The 20,264-nt window shown below is 35.7% G+C and overlaps 1 protein-coding gene across 1 annotated transcript in view; it reads right to left on the reverse strand.

The window, feature by feature from the left end:
- Positions 1–8,440: 8,440 nt before the first annotated feature.
- Positions 8,441–20,264, reverse strand: part of LOC117336219 — a 31,303-nt gene continuing 19,479 nt past the window's right edge. Inside the window, exons 3-5 of the mRNA XM_033896676.1 lie at positions 10,491–10,565; positions 9,181–9,260; positions 8,441–8,575 (exon numbers count right to left, since the gene is read on the reverse strand). Of these exons, the coding sequence (XP_033752567.1) occupies positions 8,532–8,575; positions 9,181–9,260; positions 10,491–10,565 (199 nt within the window). The 3' untranslated portion in view covers positions 8,441–8,531. The remainder of the gene's footprint in view (positions 8,576–9,180; positions 9,261–10,490; positions 10,566–20,264) is intronic.

Genomic DNA, 20,264 nt, shown 5'->3' on the forward strand with positions numbered 1-20,264 from the left:
TTAAAGCCTGACACTTATGTATCAGAAACTTCCAACATTATAATTTTATTCAAATGTTGAATTTGTATGAGCTCGAACAGTGTTTGTTTTTTACAACCTGTGACCTTGACCCCTGGAATAAGTATGACCTCAGAAAAAGTCTGATGTTTCAAATACCATACCGTGTACAGCTAACCTTGAATCATCATCCTGGAAAATCTTGTCATTACTGTCATTGAGGGGCCACAGAATAATCTAAATGGGCAGTTTACAGAATCGGAATGGTATGGATGGAATTGCGATAAACATCAGATCTTACGTAGTTTTATTAACTCTCCATATAACGACAGTGACGATATCAAATGTTAAAGGAGTCCATTTTTGTGTTTAACTTTACTTCGCCTATTTGATTTAATAACTAATTGCAAATAAGACATTTTATCTGAAAGAAAACAAAAAAGAAATCCTGGAACCATCATCATCATCATCATTCTTTATTCCTCAAAAATGAGAGTACATGTATATAATAATAGTATTTACAAAGAAATTATGTTGTTTTGGTAGTCGTAACTACAATGTCTCTTATTTCATGGACATATATTTAGTTATCAATATTGAAGTATACGTTTGCAGCTTTTCGGAGGTAAAATGCACAGTCTAATATGAACTCTTGATGAATCGTTTCATTTTCAAAATATAGTTTTTCATGGTTGCCCTTAAAAGGGTCTTGACGAAATTTGTCTTCCGACAAGAACAACATATGTTTGGACGCCAAAATAATCAATTAGTTTAGTCATGAATGTGTCTCTCAGAAGAAAAGTAGACGTACAATTATTGGTGAAGTGTCTTATTGTATCAACCATGGGCCGCTCACAAATTCTACATATTTGTCCCTGTTCATTTGGCACACACGTCAACATTTTACATATATACAGTCTGGTTGAATTATGAATATTCGGCGTATTTAGCATAACATATGGTTTGCTATATGAATTGTGTATGTCTTTAAACCGCATGAAGTCACTATCAGCATTAATTCTACTTGTAAGTTGTTCATCTTCTCTAATTTCTATTGAACCTCTTACAATATATTTCCAGTTTAACTTAGATGGGAATTCCACACTATGAATGTAATCTTTGATAAATTCGATGAGGTTATATTTTTCCAGTATAGCTATCAGATCAGGAATAAATCCTATTTGTCTATCGTGAGTTCGTTATATGTATTTGTATAGTCTTCGGATGAATATTTGTTTTGGTATACTAGTTGCTTTGCAGTTTATTAAACATTGTAGAAAGTTCAATTTTCTTTTGTCTTTTACAGCAGTAATTCGATGAAGTCCGACTAGACTTTCACACATATCGGATCTTGTCGATGTTCGTAGGTTAAGGATCAATTAAACAGCATAATGTTGGAAGGTCTCTAATTTTTGTATATGGAGTTTTGTCATATTCGTCCACATTTCACATCCATATAATACTGATGGTAAAATTACTTTCTTATAGTAGCTGACACTATAAATCTGATGATATTAGTATACCTAAATGGGTTTCCGATTCCGATGTTTGTAGTGGGTAATTACTGATTTGCCATTGGAAGATGCAACAATTTCCTCCAAAAGTAAGGACAGAACATTTGTCCGAATTGAATTTGAATTTCCATTTTTCAGAGTAGTTACTTGCTACGTCAAGAAGGGTTTGTAATGCCTTTGGTCTTGTGGCTATTAAGGCAATATCGTCCGCCAAGCATGGGCTGCAGCTTTTGATTGAGAGGACACGGGCTCCGACATCAGTTGATTCTATCTCGTCTAGAAGGTCATTTATGTGAATAAGATACAAAAATGTGGAGATAACTCCTCCTTGTCGGACTGATCTTTTTACGGGAAACCACCTTGATGTAACATGATTGGTGACAACAGCACTACTGATTCCTTTGTACGAGTTGCAGAGTATACGGAATAGATTACCAGTTATTCTGCTATTTATAACGCTACAAACACCTTACTATTTTGTTCCAAGTTCTCGAATATAGTTTCATGTAGGTTAAATGACGCGGTAACACAACTTAGACCTCTCTGGAATCCTTGCTGTTGCTTATTAGGAAACGAAATAGATTGATTTTCCATCCATCGCGTTACGCGCGTGTATATCACTTTCTCCATCAGTTTATATAAGATCGGAAGCAACGATATCGGTCTATAATTATTTGGATCGTTTTTCTTCTTCTTTCCACCTTTATATACAGGAATTATTAGACCTCTTTTCCATGTTTTTGGAATATAACCTGTAGAGCGAATATTGTTGAAAAGAGTTGTTATTGCTTCAATCAACATTTTCCCACCATATCTAATGTGTTCGTTGGTTAATGAATCTATGCCGGGAGCCTTTTGCAGTTTGAGTTGTCGAATTGCCGTATTCAGTTCTTCGAATGTGAATGGAGTATCCAGTAACTCTACATTTGTATGCGGAAGTGTGGAGTTATAGTCGTTGTTCGTATTATCAGCATAGAGATGCTCATAGAAATCAGCAAAAGTTTCTGCGATTCCTGAAGGATCACGGATAACTGTATTTCCCGAAAGCAGTTGTGTGCATTGGTCTGGTGTTTGGTTTTTGCGTTTGCGAATAGTTCGCCAGAAGAGCCGGATATCCATATCAGCAGTTTCATCGAGTTCATTGTTCATATTTGTCATGTACGAATTATAAGCGTCAGTGTGCATGTTTCTGAAGTTATTTTTAGCTTCTTTGTAGTTCTTGTATGATTTAAATTCCATTCCCCGTGGTTTATTTTCTCTAATCCACTTCAGACGCATTATTATGCGCGTTCTCAAGGTCTTTTGTACAGTATGGCTTCAAGTAGTGTTTAAATGCTGACTTAGGGATAGCTTTATCGGATGCCAGGGACATACACAACACAAGTTGTTCATAAACTGCATCTAAACCAAACTGCGTAGTTCCATCAAAATCCTGGATTTTCGCAAGTTTTGCGGTTAATAATAATTGGTATGAAATCAGATTGTCTACACTTGCTTTATGCCATGCGATGCGGCTATCGGTATTTCGAATGTTTGTTTCGTGATGCGCGATGCCAAAGTCAAAGCTTGTCACGATTGGTAGATGATCCGATGCTAGTTCTATTTCTGCGTTGTTCATGATATAACTATTTGTGATATTTGCGACGGTAGATTGATCGGTGATGATATAATCTAGCGTTGTTTTACTCGGTCTAAACGTGGACTTTGTTCCAGAGCACAGGGATAGTTTATTTACTACACACATACACGTGTCATTGATGACGTCATTTAGTACAAGCGCTTTCTGTTTTGCCACGTGGTATTTAGGATTTTCAAGGATGCGCGCGTTGAAGTCGCCAGCCACAATGACTTTTCCTCTCTGTTCATAAAAGTTTAAAGCATCGCGGAGGTATTGCATCGTTTCTTTGTATGCATTGAGGTCATTGTTACTTTGCATATATACTCCAAATATATATAGCGGTCTTACATAGTTCTCTCCATATAATTCGATAGCTACTATACGATTGTTTATAATTTCGTCTAGTTGGCGAATGCTGAATTTCAAGGACTTTTTAACAAGAAGAGCCACACCGGTATTTTCCGTTGTTTCTATTGGTTGTTTGGCGTATATCGGATAGTACATGGAATTTATTGCTTCTAAGTATTGCAGCGAGTATTTGCATAGTTTATGTTCAGTTATCGCAATGACATCACAGTCCGTGTTTTGTATCAGTTCGGAGACACATTTGCTGGAGGAAAATAAACCTCGTACGTTCCATGTCATAATCGAGAACACCATAATCAAGGAAAGCATTGCTGGGATTGTTGATAACATTTTTGGATGTAGAAACAAGCAAACAATCTAGTTATAGTCGTCGCGATGCGGATTATATCTCCATGAGTTTTCAGAATCTCGATTGTAACAATCATAATAGTCTTTGTCTTCGTACCAGTCAGTATTTCCCTGTTCTATGATTGTCAGCAAAGATATTGTTATTTACTTTCCATCTAGATTTGTTACGTTCTTGCTTTTCTTTGTCGTCCATTCTTTCCTGCCATTCTTTATTACTTAGCCATGGTCTACAAACGACGCTTTCGGGCCAGAAATCGGTCTGGTCAATGATAACCGCATGGTCGGCAGCTATGTTAAGCTTGGCAGTGTATGAACCATTCCGCTGCCTGAATAATCTAAGGTCCGTTACTTTGACTCCTTTGTTTTGAACGTAATTCAGAATTCCCGTTTGAGTAGTTTCTGGTCCTATACCGCTAAGATAGTATCGCGCTGATCGTTTACGTTTTACGCCAATGAACACATCTTTACTGGGTATGTTTTCGTCGTTGATCGATGATTTATCAGACATTGTGTTGTCTTTGTCTTTGCAAAATTCATTACTGTTTCTTCCGTTCGTACCAGCCGGGGATGAGTTAAAACTACGGCTTATTATAATTTTATTCAAATGTTGAATTTGTATGAGCTCGAACAGTGTTTGCATTTTACACCCTGTGCCCTTGAAATCCTGGAACCATCTACTAGCCCGATTTCGTTTGTAATTTGTTGATCGACGCTAGTGTGTAAAGCGAGAGTTCTATAATGAACGGAAGTTAAATGCAACAAATGTATATTTGAGTGTTGTGTTTGTGTGCTACGAAGTGGAGAGAAGACGTGTGTAATGCGAGAATATAATAGAGGTGTTGATTGATAGATATACAAATGTAACAGGCGACGTTTTGTAATGCTTCACTCTTCTAATTCTTGTGTTTCCTCATCTTCGATACCTTGTGGATGAATCAAAAGGACCAGTTTCTTGAGGTCTTCATACCGTTAAATTGTCTGGCTTTGAACCTGGTTGTCCCTCCTCTGTGATATTTAAAATAAACACGTCAACTTAGCAATTTGTATTTGCCACCCGTCCCACTATGACTCTTGATATTGTCACGACATTTGATAACATAAAACAAAACAAAACAATAAATGTACTTGTGTATACTCTTTGTTCCATTGAAGATTAATTTTCCACTCATACACACATGGGTCAAGGGTCAATGTATTTATGACATCAACAGATAGTTAGTGCCTTCGATTTCGCCACGGCATTATGTATTCCAGGGTTAAAAGGAGCGCAAGTGAACGTAACCCCTGCAATATCGAGGTGTGTGGAAGTTGTATTGTGTGGTGGAAGTTGTATGGTCTGGTGGAAGTGGTATGATCTGGTGAAAGTTGTATGGCCTGCATCATGACCTCGATGGAATTGATATATTTCCTAGCGCGATCAGAAATCGGAATTGAGCTCGTTGCTTGGTTCCGTTATATTAATTTTCATTTTTTTCTTACTTTGTTACTAGACCACACTCGTCTCATCGAGTATTCACTCGTCGTATCGAGTACACCATCGTCTTATCGAGTACACACTCGTCTTATGGAGTACACACTCGTCTTATCGAGTACACTATCGTCTTATAGAGTACACTATCGTCTTATCGAGTACACACTCGTCTTATCGAATACACCATCGTCTTATCGAGTACACCCTCGTCTCATCGAGTACACTATCGTCTCATCGAATACACTATCGTCTTATAGAGTACACTATCGTCTTATCGAGTTCACCATCGTCTTATCGAGTTCACCATCGTCTCATCGAGTACACTATCGTCTTTTCGAGTACACACTTGTCTTATCGAGTATTATATCATCTTATCGAGTAAACTATCGTCTTATCGAGTACACACTCGTCTTATCGAGTACACACTCGTCTTAACGAGTACACTATCGTCTTATCGAGTACACTATCGTCTTATCGAGTACACACTCGTCTTATCGAGTACACTATCGTCTTATCGAGTACACTATCGTCTTATCGAGTACACACTCGTCTTATCGAGTACACTATCATCTTAACGAGTACACTATCGTCTTATCGAGTACACTATCGTATTATCGAGTATTATATCGTCTTATTGAGTACACACTCGTATTATCGAATACACACTCGTATTATCGAGTACACACTCGTCTGATCGAGTTGAATTGAATTACGATTTTATTTACTCTGTGTTGTTTTCCTTGATGAAGACCAGAACCCGCGTGTATCTAATAACATCACTCTTCTACGTTGTAGCATCCAAATACCTTTGATAAGGTCTATCATAGTTTTATTGACATAAAAAGGGAAAGGTAAAATGCAAGCACAGACTGGAATATTAGATAAACAAATCCATGATGTAAGTAACATTTGTGCATGCAATGATGCAAACTACTATGTGACGCTTTTGTAAATATGTTTGTAATTATACTACACTATTAAAATAATATGCATTAATTCATAACGTATTTAAAAAACTAAAAACATTTAAAGCAATTGTTTATCCATGTGTCAATTGCGTGCAAGATAGTTGACATTGTATGGTAATATCAAGGGGAACTACTTAATAATCGATTTTTTTATAAACACCCTGTCAACCAGCATTTTTTACCAGCCTTTTACTGCAAGGCCGGCCAGTGTGACTATATTTTATTGGGAATCACATCGTATTATTCAAATCAATCGTAAATTATGAAAAAGATGATGTTTATGATAATGTTAGTGGTTAAAAAATTTTCGTAATGAGATATTATGTCGCATATATGTTTATTATTAGCAATTTTTGATTGGCTGAAATCAGGTCGTATGATCACCTTTAAAACAATATTGACGTTGCTTCCCAATTTTTTTTTCTTTTTCTTTTTCTTTTTAATTTTTTTTTTTTTACAAAAATAGTGTATTGTTCGGTTATTTTTAGACATCTTTGACATCACAGACAGCTTAAAACAAGTGTTTTGCCGACCTGGACAAAGCGTAAACAATCAAAGATGGCAGACGACACCAGATTACCAAATCTATCAACTGACGATATTACTGCATTCTTGAAAATTCTGATTTAAAGAACACAAAGCGAGCTACTAGGGCGTCTTTCAGGCTCTTAAGAGTGTATCTGGCAGCCATGAATAAACAATTTCACTGCATCTTATTCTATTGATGAAGGTCAAGTCTTTATCTCAAAATGCTTGTCAAGCAACATTATTAGCGTATAGAAGCGGTATTCAAAGGCACTTGAAGAAGGAAAGACATGATGACATTAATCTCAGTAAGGGGATGTAATTTAGTAATCAAAATGTGTTTTCAACTCTATTACGAAGGAATTAAACCGTCAAGATAAAGTCTACCTACTCCCATCTATCAGGTGTTACTGATTTTGATCTACATACATAATAAGTGTATGTATCACCAGCGACCACGAGGACATACAGTTATTACAGAAAAAGATAGGACATGTAAAACAAATAATTGAAATATCAATCAAGTACCACAATAACAGGAATATGTTAATTTATATACTAAAACAACTTATCTGAAACATTCTTAAAACATGTCTGGAAAAAGTATTTTTGTTAGATTAAATTGTTATTGATGTAAGCTTTTATCGACGCCATGCATCAGTTCGGGCGCCCTGGGAGAGAGAATCTGACAAACTTCGGAAAAGTGCCACAATGTAACAAAACCGGCCCCTTCTTACTTTGTCCCCATGATCAAAATACCAGCCAGAGCCGCAGCAATAGTAGATCAGGAACGGACAAGTTACTGATATGGGCTCATTCCATCCCTTTTCTGATTCCCAAACAGAGAATTACATTGAAGATCTCTCAAATGACTACGACCATGTCGCCGACATTATTAGAACTGTCACTGTTCCTACCCACACAGAATATAGAACTTTGATATCTCAAACTATCAGATTTCAGCCTCCTGCACCTATGTTTAATTGTTGTTTCAATATAACAATCAATTACAATATTATCACTCAATAGATGAAATCTAATTAATTCATTATGCTAATTGTATCTGCAGTTATACGAATACATGCGGTGCAATGTCAATAATTATCTGTCCAGGAAGTTCATTCAGATATATATACTTGGACAATGTTAATGCTACATATATGTGTTATGAATACAATAAAATGCTATCGAAGATTAAATACCAATATCTAATTATTATCGGAGGATACTTTAGTCATAAATTTAAATTGATATCATATGATCGACCTCACCAAAATGCTATGTTTGTTATTGTTCTGTTTTATGATAATTAACTTATCTACAATAGTTTATGTTATTTGTTTTAATATAAATTCCTTTTCCCAGAATATGCATTAGGAACGTTCAGGAATCTTGATGCACGGCTTTTTGTTACCCTCAATATATTGCAAGGCCATTTAGTCTCATGGAACCAGAGCGCTTTATAACTACTTCTCCACCATGTATAGCCTAATGTTGCAAGCTGTTATGTTACATACAAATTCCGTCTTCTAAAAGAAATGTCTTGGGGTTTTTTTGTGCAGAAATAGTTAACTTAATGAGGCTTGGTTTCAACTTTTTCGAATTATCGTCCAAATAAAAACGTAAGTAATGATGTGAAAACATTCATTTTTATTCTTAAATGTTGCATGTTATAGTTATATGAAAAAAAGATATTTTGTCGTCAATTGACCACTGTGTTTGAACTACCTCCGGCCTGGGGAATTTCCGCTGTTAAGATGCTCACGGGCTGTAATCAAAGAAACATAAAGTACAGGCAAGTGATTATAACCTTAATATATTAATTTTAGTAATTGATACATCTAATCTGTATATTCCGAGTAAGGAATATAAAAATGCAGCGTGCCGCTTCCTGGACATTTTTACATGGTCGAAGTAGCATTTTTTTGATATGCTGTTTTATATAGGTATATGGTTACTGTGTTAAAAGGTAATTGACTAAACGTGAGAGCAAAATGATATACAAAAGCAATCTGGACAACCTTTCATATTTAATGGACGCTATTAGTAAAACAAATAATCGAATGCTAAAAGAAATAAAGAAATACAAATAAAATGTTATCAACGTACTTGTTGTATAAATTGATTTATAAGATATGGCGATAACGGGTGATTCCGGCTAAAAATCTTAAATCTCGCAAACAAGGCAAAATCTCAAAATACACCAGAGGGTTAATCATACTTTTGTATAACCTACATATGATCAAATCGAATCGCTGGGCCGTTATCATATACCTTTGAATGATAAATCGCAGGGTGGGGGTGGAGGGTGGGAGGGAAAGAGGGGGGGGGGGGGGGGGAATCAGTCTACTCCTGTAAGGAGACGTAACGTACCTAAGAGCTGATTGGTGAGCTGCTCTATAGACGCCCACCTGGATCCTAAACCTACGTCTGGGGTAAACCCACGTCTATCTCTGTAAAGAAAAAAGGGAAATGTGTTTACACCCCTGAACAAGTATGACAGCGACAACATACATTGACAGAAAATATAACAGTTGTTACACACCAATAGAATCTCCATCAAAGTGCCAACACCACATCCAGGGACGAAACACATCAAATATACCACAACGTAGTTACAGAGGTTTGGCTTGGCATGGTATTGTTTAAGGCACAATAAGGTCATTAAAGGAGCGGAACCACTGACATACACTTCTGTTGTCAGATTACACAGAATGTCACATTTAGACACAATAGCGTGCCCCTCCACTCGATCATATTAACTGACAATGGACAAACATGATCTTGCTGTCAGTTTTAAGCTTAACATCGAACAGAGAAAAGCATCTACCAGATAAGAGGCCAGAGCCATAAAGTACGAACGCTTAACTGAAGGCCAAACGTGAGCAAGTATCAAAGAAGACAATATTTATGAAAAAAACGGTTTTATGAATCATAGAAATGGACATCAAACACGTCTATCTGTACATCATCATCTGACAGTAACACAAACATTTCTCTTTTTTAATGTGTAATTTATAAATAATATAAATAATGTCAATGATTCACTATTACATTTCTAAAACGAAAACGAGTTTAACGAATTCCGGAAATGCCATTCGACACAATTGGAAGATAAAGTAATATTTGACTACACCATATGTATATACATGTATTTGATTTATTCGATAATACTGATTAAATGTTTATGGTTAAGGGAACTGCAACAAATCATATATACGATGTAAAGGATAACCATATAAATATCTCTATCTGGAATTTATACTCGATATGAATGACACTGCTTAACGTGAAAATATAATATTGTTCACAAATGAATACCAAATCATAGATAAAACAGTAATTCTAAACTGGAGCAAAATAGGAATAAATGAAATATTCACATGGCAATCTTGGAAATTACGTCGTTGAATGTCATTCAATCGCTAAACATTTTCTTGGTTTAATGTACGCCTATGCAAGAACCCCTAAGTACCAATATCAACTCTTTTTTAACACAATTAATTCGTTAGGTATAGACACATTATTTCAACCTGTGAAAATCCGAATACCAAAGGGTCGTTACGGGGCGGTTACCTTCCGGCAGTTGATTCATAATCACGCGGCCAAATAAAAAATAGAGATCACCTTAGTAATACATATAAATGCCTGTTCACGTGTCTCTACATGGACAAATGGCTCACCTTCCTAGGTCTTGTGTTGCTATTAATGTACTCAAGATATCATCAATGCTGTCAGCATAGTCTCTGTTTGCTGAGCTGAAAAGATAAAAAAAAACAAAAACATTTTAATGGAAACAGCAATATTATGGTGGGTATTTTGAAACGATCCCGACAATAACACGGTGAAAAACCTTGACACAGATTCCTCCTGAAAATATGTAAATAAAATCGGCATTTATGTAAAGAGACAAAAAAAGTATTCGCAATGCACGCGGTAACATATCTAACTTTACGGGAAATGAGAAAAAATGCTCTGTTCAGACCGGAGCTTATGCTTCATTGACTATGTTAGTTGTATGCTAGACGTTGGCTTAAGTAACAGTAAGTCAGAAGAAAAAAAATCTTCATTTCAAAGAGATAATTGCAACATACAAACATCATAACCATGTCTGCAGCTCAATAGTGTACCAATATTTTTGTAATTTCCATCCACCTTAACATTTACATAGCGTAGAAGTTGGCAAATTGTAAGACCTGTCTGCAGGTCGGTGGTGGGTTCTCCGATCTCTGGGGACATTGCGCATTGGAGAACACGGCATGTCGATTGTAGTAGGCGGATTTAAGCCTCCCGTGCAGAATCGGAAGGTTTCAATTCCAGTTATCTATTTGGGGCACATTGAAGAGATAAACAAATATCTATTACCCCCAATACAATACTAACACTGTGGAACTTGATGTATTTCCCTTCATTTCTTTTGTATTTCTCTCGTTGTCTCCTTGACACCGCAATGATTCTGGGTCTTGTAAGAACGTTTAATCCGTAAATAGAAACATATGATAATTGTATACATTATACTGGTAATCAATAATGCTCATATATTTCATGAGAAAACCAATTACGATAATATATACTTATATCAATATTATTACTCTGAATGTCATGAATCTGTCCATGCCGAAACCTTTTGGTGTCAATCCATGGATCTTAATACATGTCCTGCTTATATTGATGGTAAGGAATATATATCAAATTAAAAACCTGTCAATGACAGCCATATCCTTATGTCCCGTATCCCCAAAGACTATCGAAATGTTGTACTGACACGAAATGTCTCACACCGAACAAGAGAATTGGAGTCAAACATCTTTAACGAATCCCAGTGCTGATGTGATGCCATGGTGATATTGTTGGCAAATCTAAAAACCGCCATGCAGAACAAATCAATTCCACGTCTGAATCAACACAGACATCATGTATCGTACCACTAAAGATGGATGATGCTTCTGAAGGAGTCTACAAGGAGGATTTTATTAACTTTAGTTTGTTTCTGTCAATATCTGTTATTATATGTTCGTCCCAATGTCATGTCTTAAATATTAGTAGTTATCACAGATATATGATATATCTTGACATTGTGCATTGACATAAACTGTGTAATTGCTCAACCATTATAGTAAACGATATGCCATAAAACAAATCTCATTCGTCATCCAGCAAATATCAGCATCCAAATTGTTCCCATTAGTTTGAGATTGTATTTATATGTATATTACATTGAAAGGAAAATGGACCACGAGATATAACACAGTATACACATCACGTGACCATGAAAAGTCATTTTATCGCTTAAATATACCTGGGCAAGTCGGAAGTATATCGCCAATTTCCTGGTACCTTTTAGAAATTCAATTTTTATTCAAATGTATATAAGAATACAGCTGAAACTGGGAGATTCGCTTCAATAGTTATGCTTTGTTTGTGGGTCGGGGACACTTTTATACTGTTATGATATTTAGTGTCCATGTATCTTGGTTGAAATAATAATACACTATCCCAATGGTTTGAGAGATGGCTTTGGTTTCCTCCAATGCCAAAATCCATTTTTTTCTCAAGCAATACAATTCGTTGAAACAATGTATCGCAACAAAAGGGAGGCAGCTCTGAAACAAAAGACTCCTACATTGATGTCATAATATCGAAGAAATCTGAGCAGGCATTCAGCACGATAAATCGATTTACTATATAGTTTAATATTTTGTCAATAAATTGTATTCCCGAGTAGACGGTGAAAGAGCAGGTTACTAGGAACACATACATGCTGGAAGATAATACCGACATGCAAAACGAGACCGTTACTTTACCAAAAACCGGAACAGATTTTAGGGGTACCAATCTGCATCATTACTCGGTTATCAAATACTAGTTTCTAGTTAGTATTGTTCCAGTTTTCTGCCTTATTTGTTACTATAAGCAGCCATTAATGTTGAAAGATAAACAAGGGAAAGAAGAACAAACATAGAGAGGATATAGACAAACATAGTAAGGCTTTGCATTACCTAATTTCTTTGATGCAATGTCTAATTTGATTGGTAACCGCTTGGTATCGCAAAGCCGTACCTAACTAGAGGATACCCAAATTTCTGAGATCTAATAAAAAAGGTGTTTTCATAACAAGGTTCTTTCCTGTCCAATCGAAATCATTAACATTTATCAAGTGTGCAAGTCATCGCAAACACACGAATCATAACTTGACCGTGGATGTTTGAGCTATGTGTGCATATTATAGAATTTGTACAGAGTTTTGATTTTAGAAAGAGCATTTGGTAAAAAACATAAAGCGTATAACGGATATAATGGAGCTAATCGTGTCACTACATTTTCATAAGTGTATAGTTTTTATATAAATTTTACCATAATGCGTTTTAAACAGATTTATATAATTTCCTTTCGCAACCTGAAAGATGTCGTATTGTACAGAAGATGTGATATATTACAAAATTCTATTATCTTAAATGAACAGAGTACTGAAGTTTGTCTCTTGCATTTTTACGTTTGTTTGTTGTTCATTTACGGACTCTAAAGAACTTTCCTGTGTTGAGTCGTTAAACATGTAATGAAAATATCAGTTCTTAAATCTTTTCAGACGTTATTCAGGAAAATATCAATATCAATGCAACGAAGTGTTCTGAAGAGGAAGTGACCTATAACTAAATGAATTGCAGCTACGCCACGGTGTTATATTTACATTTGCTCCGCATTTCCCCATTGACACAATGCTTAGAGGCAGTTGCCACCATACGCCTATAACACCCAGTGCCTCGGGCTATAACACCCAATGGGTCATGTGACATTAAAAAAGGCGGGATTTTTCTTTGTGTTGGTTTAGTTTTTTCAAAGTTGCCGAAAATGGTAAGGCAATGCAAATAATTAAGTATTGAAAATTGGTTTTAATGTTATTAAAGTCAATATGGCAGCAAGATGTATGGTGGACAAATGGGTTCCCATGCCATTTGGCCACCATAGATCTTGCTGCCATATCGACTATAATCACATTAAAACCACTGTTCATTGCTTAAATATTTACATTTGCTCCGCATTTCCCCATTGACACAATCCTAAGAGGCAGTTGCCACCATACGCCTATAACACCCAGTGCCTCAGGCTATAACACCCAGTTGGTCATGTGACATTAAAAAGGCGGGATTTGTTTGTGTTGGTTTAGTTATTTTCCAAATTGACGAAAATGGTAAGACAATGTCAATATAAGTATTGAACAGTGATTTTAATGTTGTTATAATCGATATGGAAGCAAGATGTATGGTGGGCAAATGTACATTTGTAGCATGGGAACCCGTTCATTGCTTAAATCTTACGTAACTCTTTGCGGGAGGTGTGCAATGAAATGTAGTATTTTATAGGAATTATTTCTCAAAGAAGATAATTTATTGTATCCTATTCATAAGATTGTTTACTATACATATTTTATATTAAATATAACTGAAATGATTAACGTATGGGGAGCAAATTGCAGATAAAATATCCTGATACACTTTATAAAAAAATAGCCTTTAACACTGTTAAATATACATGCATTCAAAATTAAATACCACCCTAATTAATCGATGTTGTAAATAACACATGCTTTAGCACCCCTTGCTGACTAGGTCTTTACTGCCAATAGTATCGATAGCGTTGACCTGCAGATGGCACTATATCAAAGACAAACGACTTCCTGCAAAAATATCGTTTGATTAATGAAATGATAGAGAGCCCTTGAAAGAGCACGGGTTCATGGCAAATATCCCACTCACCAAATTTGAAAATGAAGAGTAGGAAATTATATTATATACGCTTCAGGTAGAGGGAAAGGATAAAGAAACCCGAGAATATATCTACAATAACCAGCAGGAAGATTAAGAAACAAGCCTTTATCTAATAATACCAAATCATTATCGGCCCTGGAACAGAAAGATGATGTTGGAATCAACTCGTATTAAATGAAACCTACTGAACACACGGAGTAGTGGTAGGGATTTATTTTGTCTCTGCTGTATCTTTCACTCAATTGGTATTGAAAGGTACTAATAATATCTGGTGTCTTTGTACAATCCCTTGACTTCAGAAACCATAAAATATCGCCGTCACGGATAGCTGTATTAACGTGTTGAGCATGTTTTGTACGAGATATAAGAATTGTATTATACATTGTTGCCGTTGTACTAGGGGAATTTCGCTATAACATCATTAGTAATGTTTGTGGAACTTTGAATTTTTTTTTTTTTTTTGCTGCTAACAAAGGGTTTAATAGAAATATTGATTAAAATATGCTATGATGATTTTCAGCGATGGACTAGTTCACACAACGGAGCGGGTTTTCATTTTAGTAATGCAATGTCAAAAAATATTTCAAGATTAAATTCGCCAAAACTGGCTAAATATCTTTAATCAATGAAAGATATTAACATTAACTCAAAACAAAAGAAAATATCAATTTAAGTAGTAAAACAAAAAAAATTAAAGAACAAAAAATAGATGTTATTATTCAGTTGCTCATTATTCCTAAAATATTGAAAATCTTCGCAATTACAGATGATGCTCTAATCTCTAAAGTAGCTTTTGTTCATGTCGCTTCATTTAATGTCGATGACTTGAAATGAGTAAGGCTATCAGGACGTCAGTATCATCAGTCAAAAAGTTAAGGGCGGCATCTTTTTTACTATTCCCTGAACAAGTCAGAGAAAACTACGAATCGATATTAATGTGTTTCCGTGTAAATTTTGTCAGTATGGAGGTCGTTATAGGATGCTAATGACCTCATTTAAATGGTAAACAAGTAATCTCACCACGATTTTACAATTGAAACGCGACATGGCACAATACTATGCATTACATTGACAGACTAATCAGTACTGATCCCTTCATTAAGAAACCTGTAAACAAGAACTTTATATATATAAGATACTCTATCGAAATAAACAATGCTACTCTATACAGGCTAACGTCAAACATGTTAGTTGGCATTGTCCGACTTCCAATCAACATAATAATGTCAATCTACAGTGGTGACTAGAAGAACAGATTTAAGGTGATTACCTTTTTATAGTGCAAGTTCACTGCAATGTCATGTCGTTAGCGCTTTTATCGACAGCAGAAAGAACCTGTTCTGTATCTTCAATGCTGGACAACAATCACGGAGCAACAAACGCCAGTTTTAATGATCTTGTCATATCCCAAAGTCAGTCGCCTCTTTTGAACTTGTGATTCTTGCGCTCTATTTTTAGGGCGCCGACTAATACTTTAAATGTTATGAAATGATTACTTCGAAGTATGATAATTAACCAGTTTACATTTGTTCGAGGAAGCAAGTTGCCTTACTTGACATAATCTGGCATGTTTCATGTTTTAAACTATTAATAATGTATTGTGAAGGCACGGGGGTCTAGTGGTTTGGCGCAGGGCTACATGACCGAAGAGTCGCTAGTTCGAGACCCAGCACGGTGGTCTAATGGTAGGACGCAGTGCTACGTGATCGAAGTGTCGCTAGTTCGAGTTCCGCACGGTGGTTTAGTAATAGAATGCACTTGCGCTGTGTTGTATACTTTATTCTGTTTTGTTCCAGTCAACTCAGTTGCAAATGTGTAGGTTTTAGGACTGTGCAAGAAGTGTCATGTGTAAGCTGTTAACGGCAGCCCCAGCGGTATGCTCCCCAGGGAGTGGAGACTTGGTTAAGACCATAGCTGCTTGCTAAAAGGCCCAATAACCACTTGTGAACCGCTTTGAGACGACTTCGTTCCTGTGCTATAGCCGGTCTGTATATATATGTACATATAGACAACTCCATAATATCATTTATTATTTTTATTTTAGTCTTAGGCAGGACAAAAAGATCTTCATATGATTCCAATTATTTTGCTTTGGCATTCCGTCCAGAGAAAAAAATATACACCTTCGAAACCATTTTACGTGTCATGTGTGCAAACACTTGTTACTTATATCTAGTCCGGAAATTAATCTGAACAAACAGTATTCGATTAAACAAGGGCTTAATTCAAATGTTATCTTTATTTTCACTATTGCTGTATTGACATCTGTTTTCACTCTTTTTGACATTAAACTAAAGATTGGTTTAGACATCATCTTCATATGACATTAACTGTTGCGAGAGGGACATAAAGCCACATACAAGAATGTATTTGCCCGTTAGTAAATTTTTCCTTTATGCTTACGCGATTTTGATTAAACGCTTGTTGTTATTCATTTTAATGCTTCTTGCACTGTAAGGGATATACAAAGAAACATAATTGGCACATTTCTTTGTAAGTATAACAGACAAAGCAAAATAATGCCCTGGCATATTGTGACATTATGAAATAGGTGCATACAATGTGTCTTGGTTGTCCTCATTCAAATAGACATCTCCATTAACTATCTAAATGTATCGATAGAACGTAAACCCAACACATCAACCAGTCGACCGTGAACCAAGTTATGCTACCTTCAGTTATTGCTGAAAGAAAATCTGATTTTTCACCTTGTTGTGTTAATGGGACTTAGAAATAGGAGACCTTCCACATTTAATACGGATACTTCACATACAACTAGTTTTTGTCTAAAATGCTCTTTTCATATCAAAAAAAAGAAGTTTTTGTTCAATTCATCGACCGCTTATAGTACTGCCAACCTACTGTAAAATGACAGTAACGGGCCTGGATCTGAGCTTTAGAGAAATAACTGATCTATTGAGGACAATAATAGAGTGATGCTATTTCACAAAACATTACCTTAAGTTTGCAGGAAAGTTAATTCCTTGACTTTATAGTACAAACCATCACATGAGGTGTAAAAATTGAATTTATATAGGAATATACTATTCTTCCTTTTCATCAGCAAAGTATAATCCTGTAAATGGGAGATGATAAACCTGATATAACGCTATTATTTGTCTCATCTTCAATATAATTTAACATCAATTACACAAGTATAGCCGTACGCTGCTCGGTGATATAAGCCGTAAGTGGTGATAATCTGACAACAGTTGATACATTAGCTGTAGAATCAAAGTATAATGTTATATTGGGACAACACGTATGTACCGTCTTAATGGTGAATACGAGAGTGCACACAAGTTTGCCGTGTACCGGTAAGCACTAATGACGACACGTATTAACCCTCAAAGATATGCTTCTTTATGAATGTACAATATCCTTAGTCGATGCTTTTTAAACATGCCACAAACTCTAATTCGATAATGGACTGACATCAGCTTTATGCTGCCTGTTTCCTGACTTCCATGTGTATTCTTTAGTAAACAGATTTAAATAATGTTTTTCTCGCTAATTTCTCTCTGGGGCCTTTTTATATTACGGATTATCGCTCTACCCCTTCACAAACGTCGAATACTGTGATAGTTAATCAATTACATACTAGTAAAACAACATTTTAGCCTTATCACAATTATTTTCAAATCGCGTAAATTATACGGTAAATGGTATTTATTAATATTTACATTCAGTATGCTTGAAAGCATTAGCGAAATGTGTATTCATTTTTCGTAACAACATTAGCCTCATCACAGTGTGTAGCTATGTCGGGGACCGCGTTACCATAAGCAGTGCTCTCAGCCATCACCCGAAACTATATATTATTGGTTTTTTTCTTTTCTATTTCCCCAGCAATGATTACCAAATCAACTGGGGAATGTCATCATCTAAAGTAGGAGTAGCATGCATGTTACTGTCTAGATTTGAAAAATGAATAATTTGGGAATTGAATTATTTACGTGTATCATTCAACTTAGTTTAAGCTGCCCATGCCGGCTTAGTTATAAGTTATGATGAATGTCAGCGTTCGGTGTTAAAGAGTCTGATTTCGCCTACCTGATCTGCAAAGCCGGATGCGGAGTTATGTTTGATTTTTTTTTACCTTTGAGCGTTAGTCCGTCAGGAATGTTGTGGATTTTATCACTCAGTTATGAATAATAAAGATCATTTAATTGCTCATGTTGCATCATTCATCGGGTTTACGTTTAAATTTGAAACATCCATGTGTTTTGTTTTCATTATGGAGATTTTAGTGGAATGACAAACCGAATTAAGCGGCCCTTAAGTTAGATTAATCACCGTGTTTACCTCATTGCGTTGATAGAACATAGAACCTTACCTCCAACCTATAGGTCGGCGTTCTAAAACCATCTGCATAAGGGTCAGGTCCTGAACTGGTTTGAAAATGTATGGTAATGGTAAATATGCGGGTAATGCATTAATGTATGCAATATTTTTACCTAGGTTTATTCTTTAATGACATTGTGAAGCATTGTTAAAGCAAAGCATTTTACGTCATCGACCAGGCTAGACATATAGATTCGGGACGCCAATGGGCTATTTTGAACGCACAGCACTACCAACAAATATGTAAATATTTGACGAAAAAAAGCGCTGAGATCATTTAACACATCTATGAAGGAATCTAACAAAATTTCCGAAAAAACAAGCATGTATCATCAATTGTGATCCAAGCACAATGAGTTACATTTTAACGGGGTAGTGAGCAGTCTTATATAGACAATTAAAGGTGCCGTATTTACAATGGATTTTGTAACGCGAACTAAATTAGGTAAGTTTGTATTGTGTAATGGAGATTTCGTAATTAGATTGTACTGTTACAGTGTAACACAGATGTTGCGTAATCACTATATCATTAGCTAATGTTATCTAAGGATGCCCCCCCCCCCCCCCCCCCTGAGCTACTTGCGTGTAGTTAAAGTGTGTGTTGTTGGAGGCTCAGGTAAGTTCATGCTTTGTCTCCTTAGCGATAGCGTGGAACTGATGCCGACTTAATAGTGCTATGGCACTGATCATTCTGCTGAAGATTCCCAGCAGGACACCCCTACTTGGTCACATTGTAATGACAAAATGCTATGCAGATGTTTAAATATGTTTTTCCTTATCTCATTTAAACGTCTATCAAGATAACTATATCATTACTAGAAGATACGTATTTTAACATAACGCAATCTAGAATGTGCTATCTACTTACATTTATCATTATAACCTGAAATCGATCTTGCTTTAACCAGATAAGCGATATTGTAATATCGAAATATTAATCTCATTGGCGTTTTAACAAGATAAAAGACTAAATCCAGTTGTAACGTATATGCTTCCATATTAAAGATATAAGATATAAATATATATTAATGATATACATGTATATTCAACGATTCAGTAACCTTGATCTTCCTTTTTATTCAATAACCTTAGTTTCCTCCTGATTCCGTCAATTAAATACTTTAGGATTCAGTTGCGCTGGGTTCTAGCATCGCTGAAGAGTCATGACATGACGAAACGGCTGAATGATAAGTTTTCTGTACTCGGTATTAACTGGATCTATCACTATATAATAATCTGTACAAAACTCACAATAGATATATCATCGTCACGTGGATTCATGATGATGTCACAGTTGATACTGTGTAACTTAATTATTTCAGTTTGAAAAACTTACGATTAAGAACA

This window comes from Pecten maximus, chromosome 10, assembly GCF_902652985.1.
Source record: "Pecten maximus chromosome 10, xPecMax1.1, whole genome shotgun sequence".
NCBI classification, from domain to species: domain Eukaryota; kingdom Metazoa; phylum Mollusca; class Bivalvia; order Pectinida; family Pectinidae; genus Pecten; species Pecten maximus.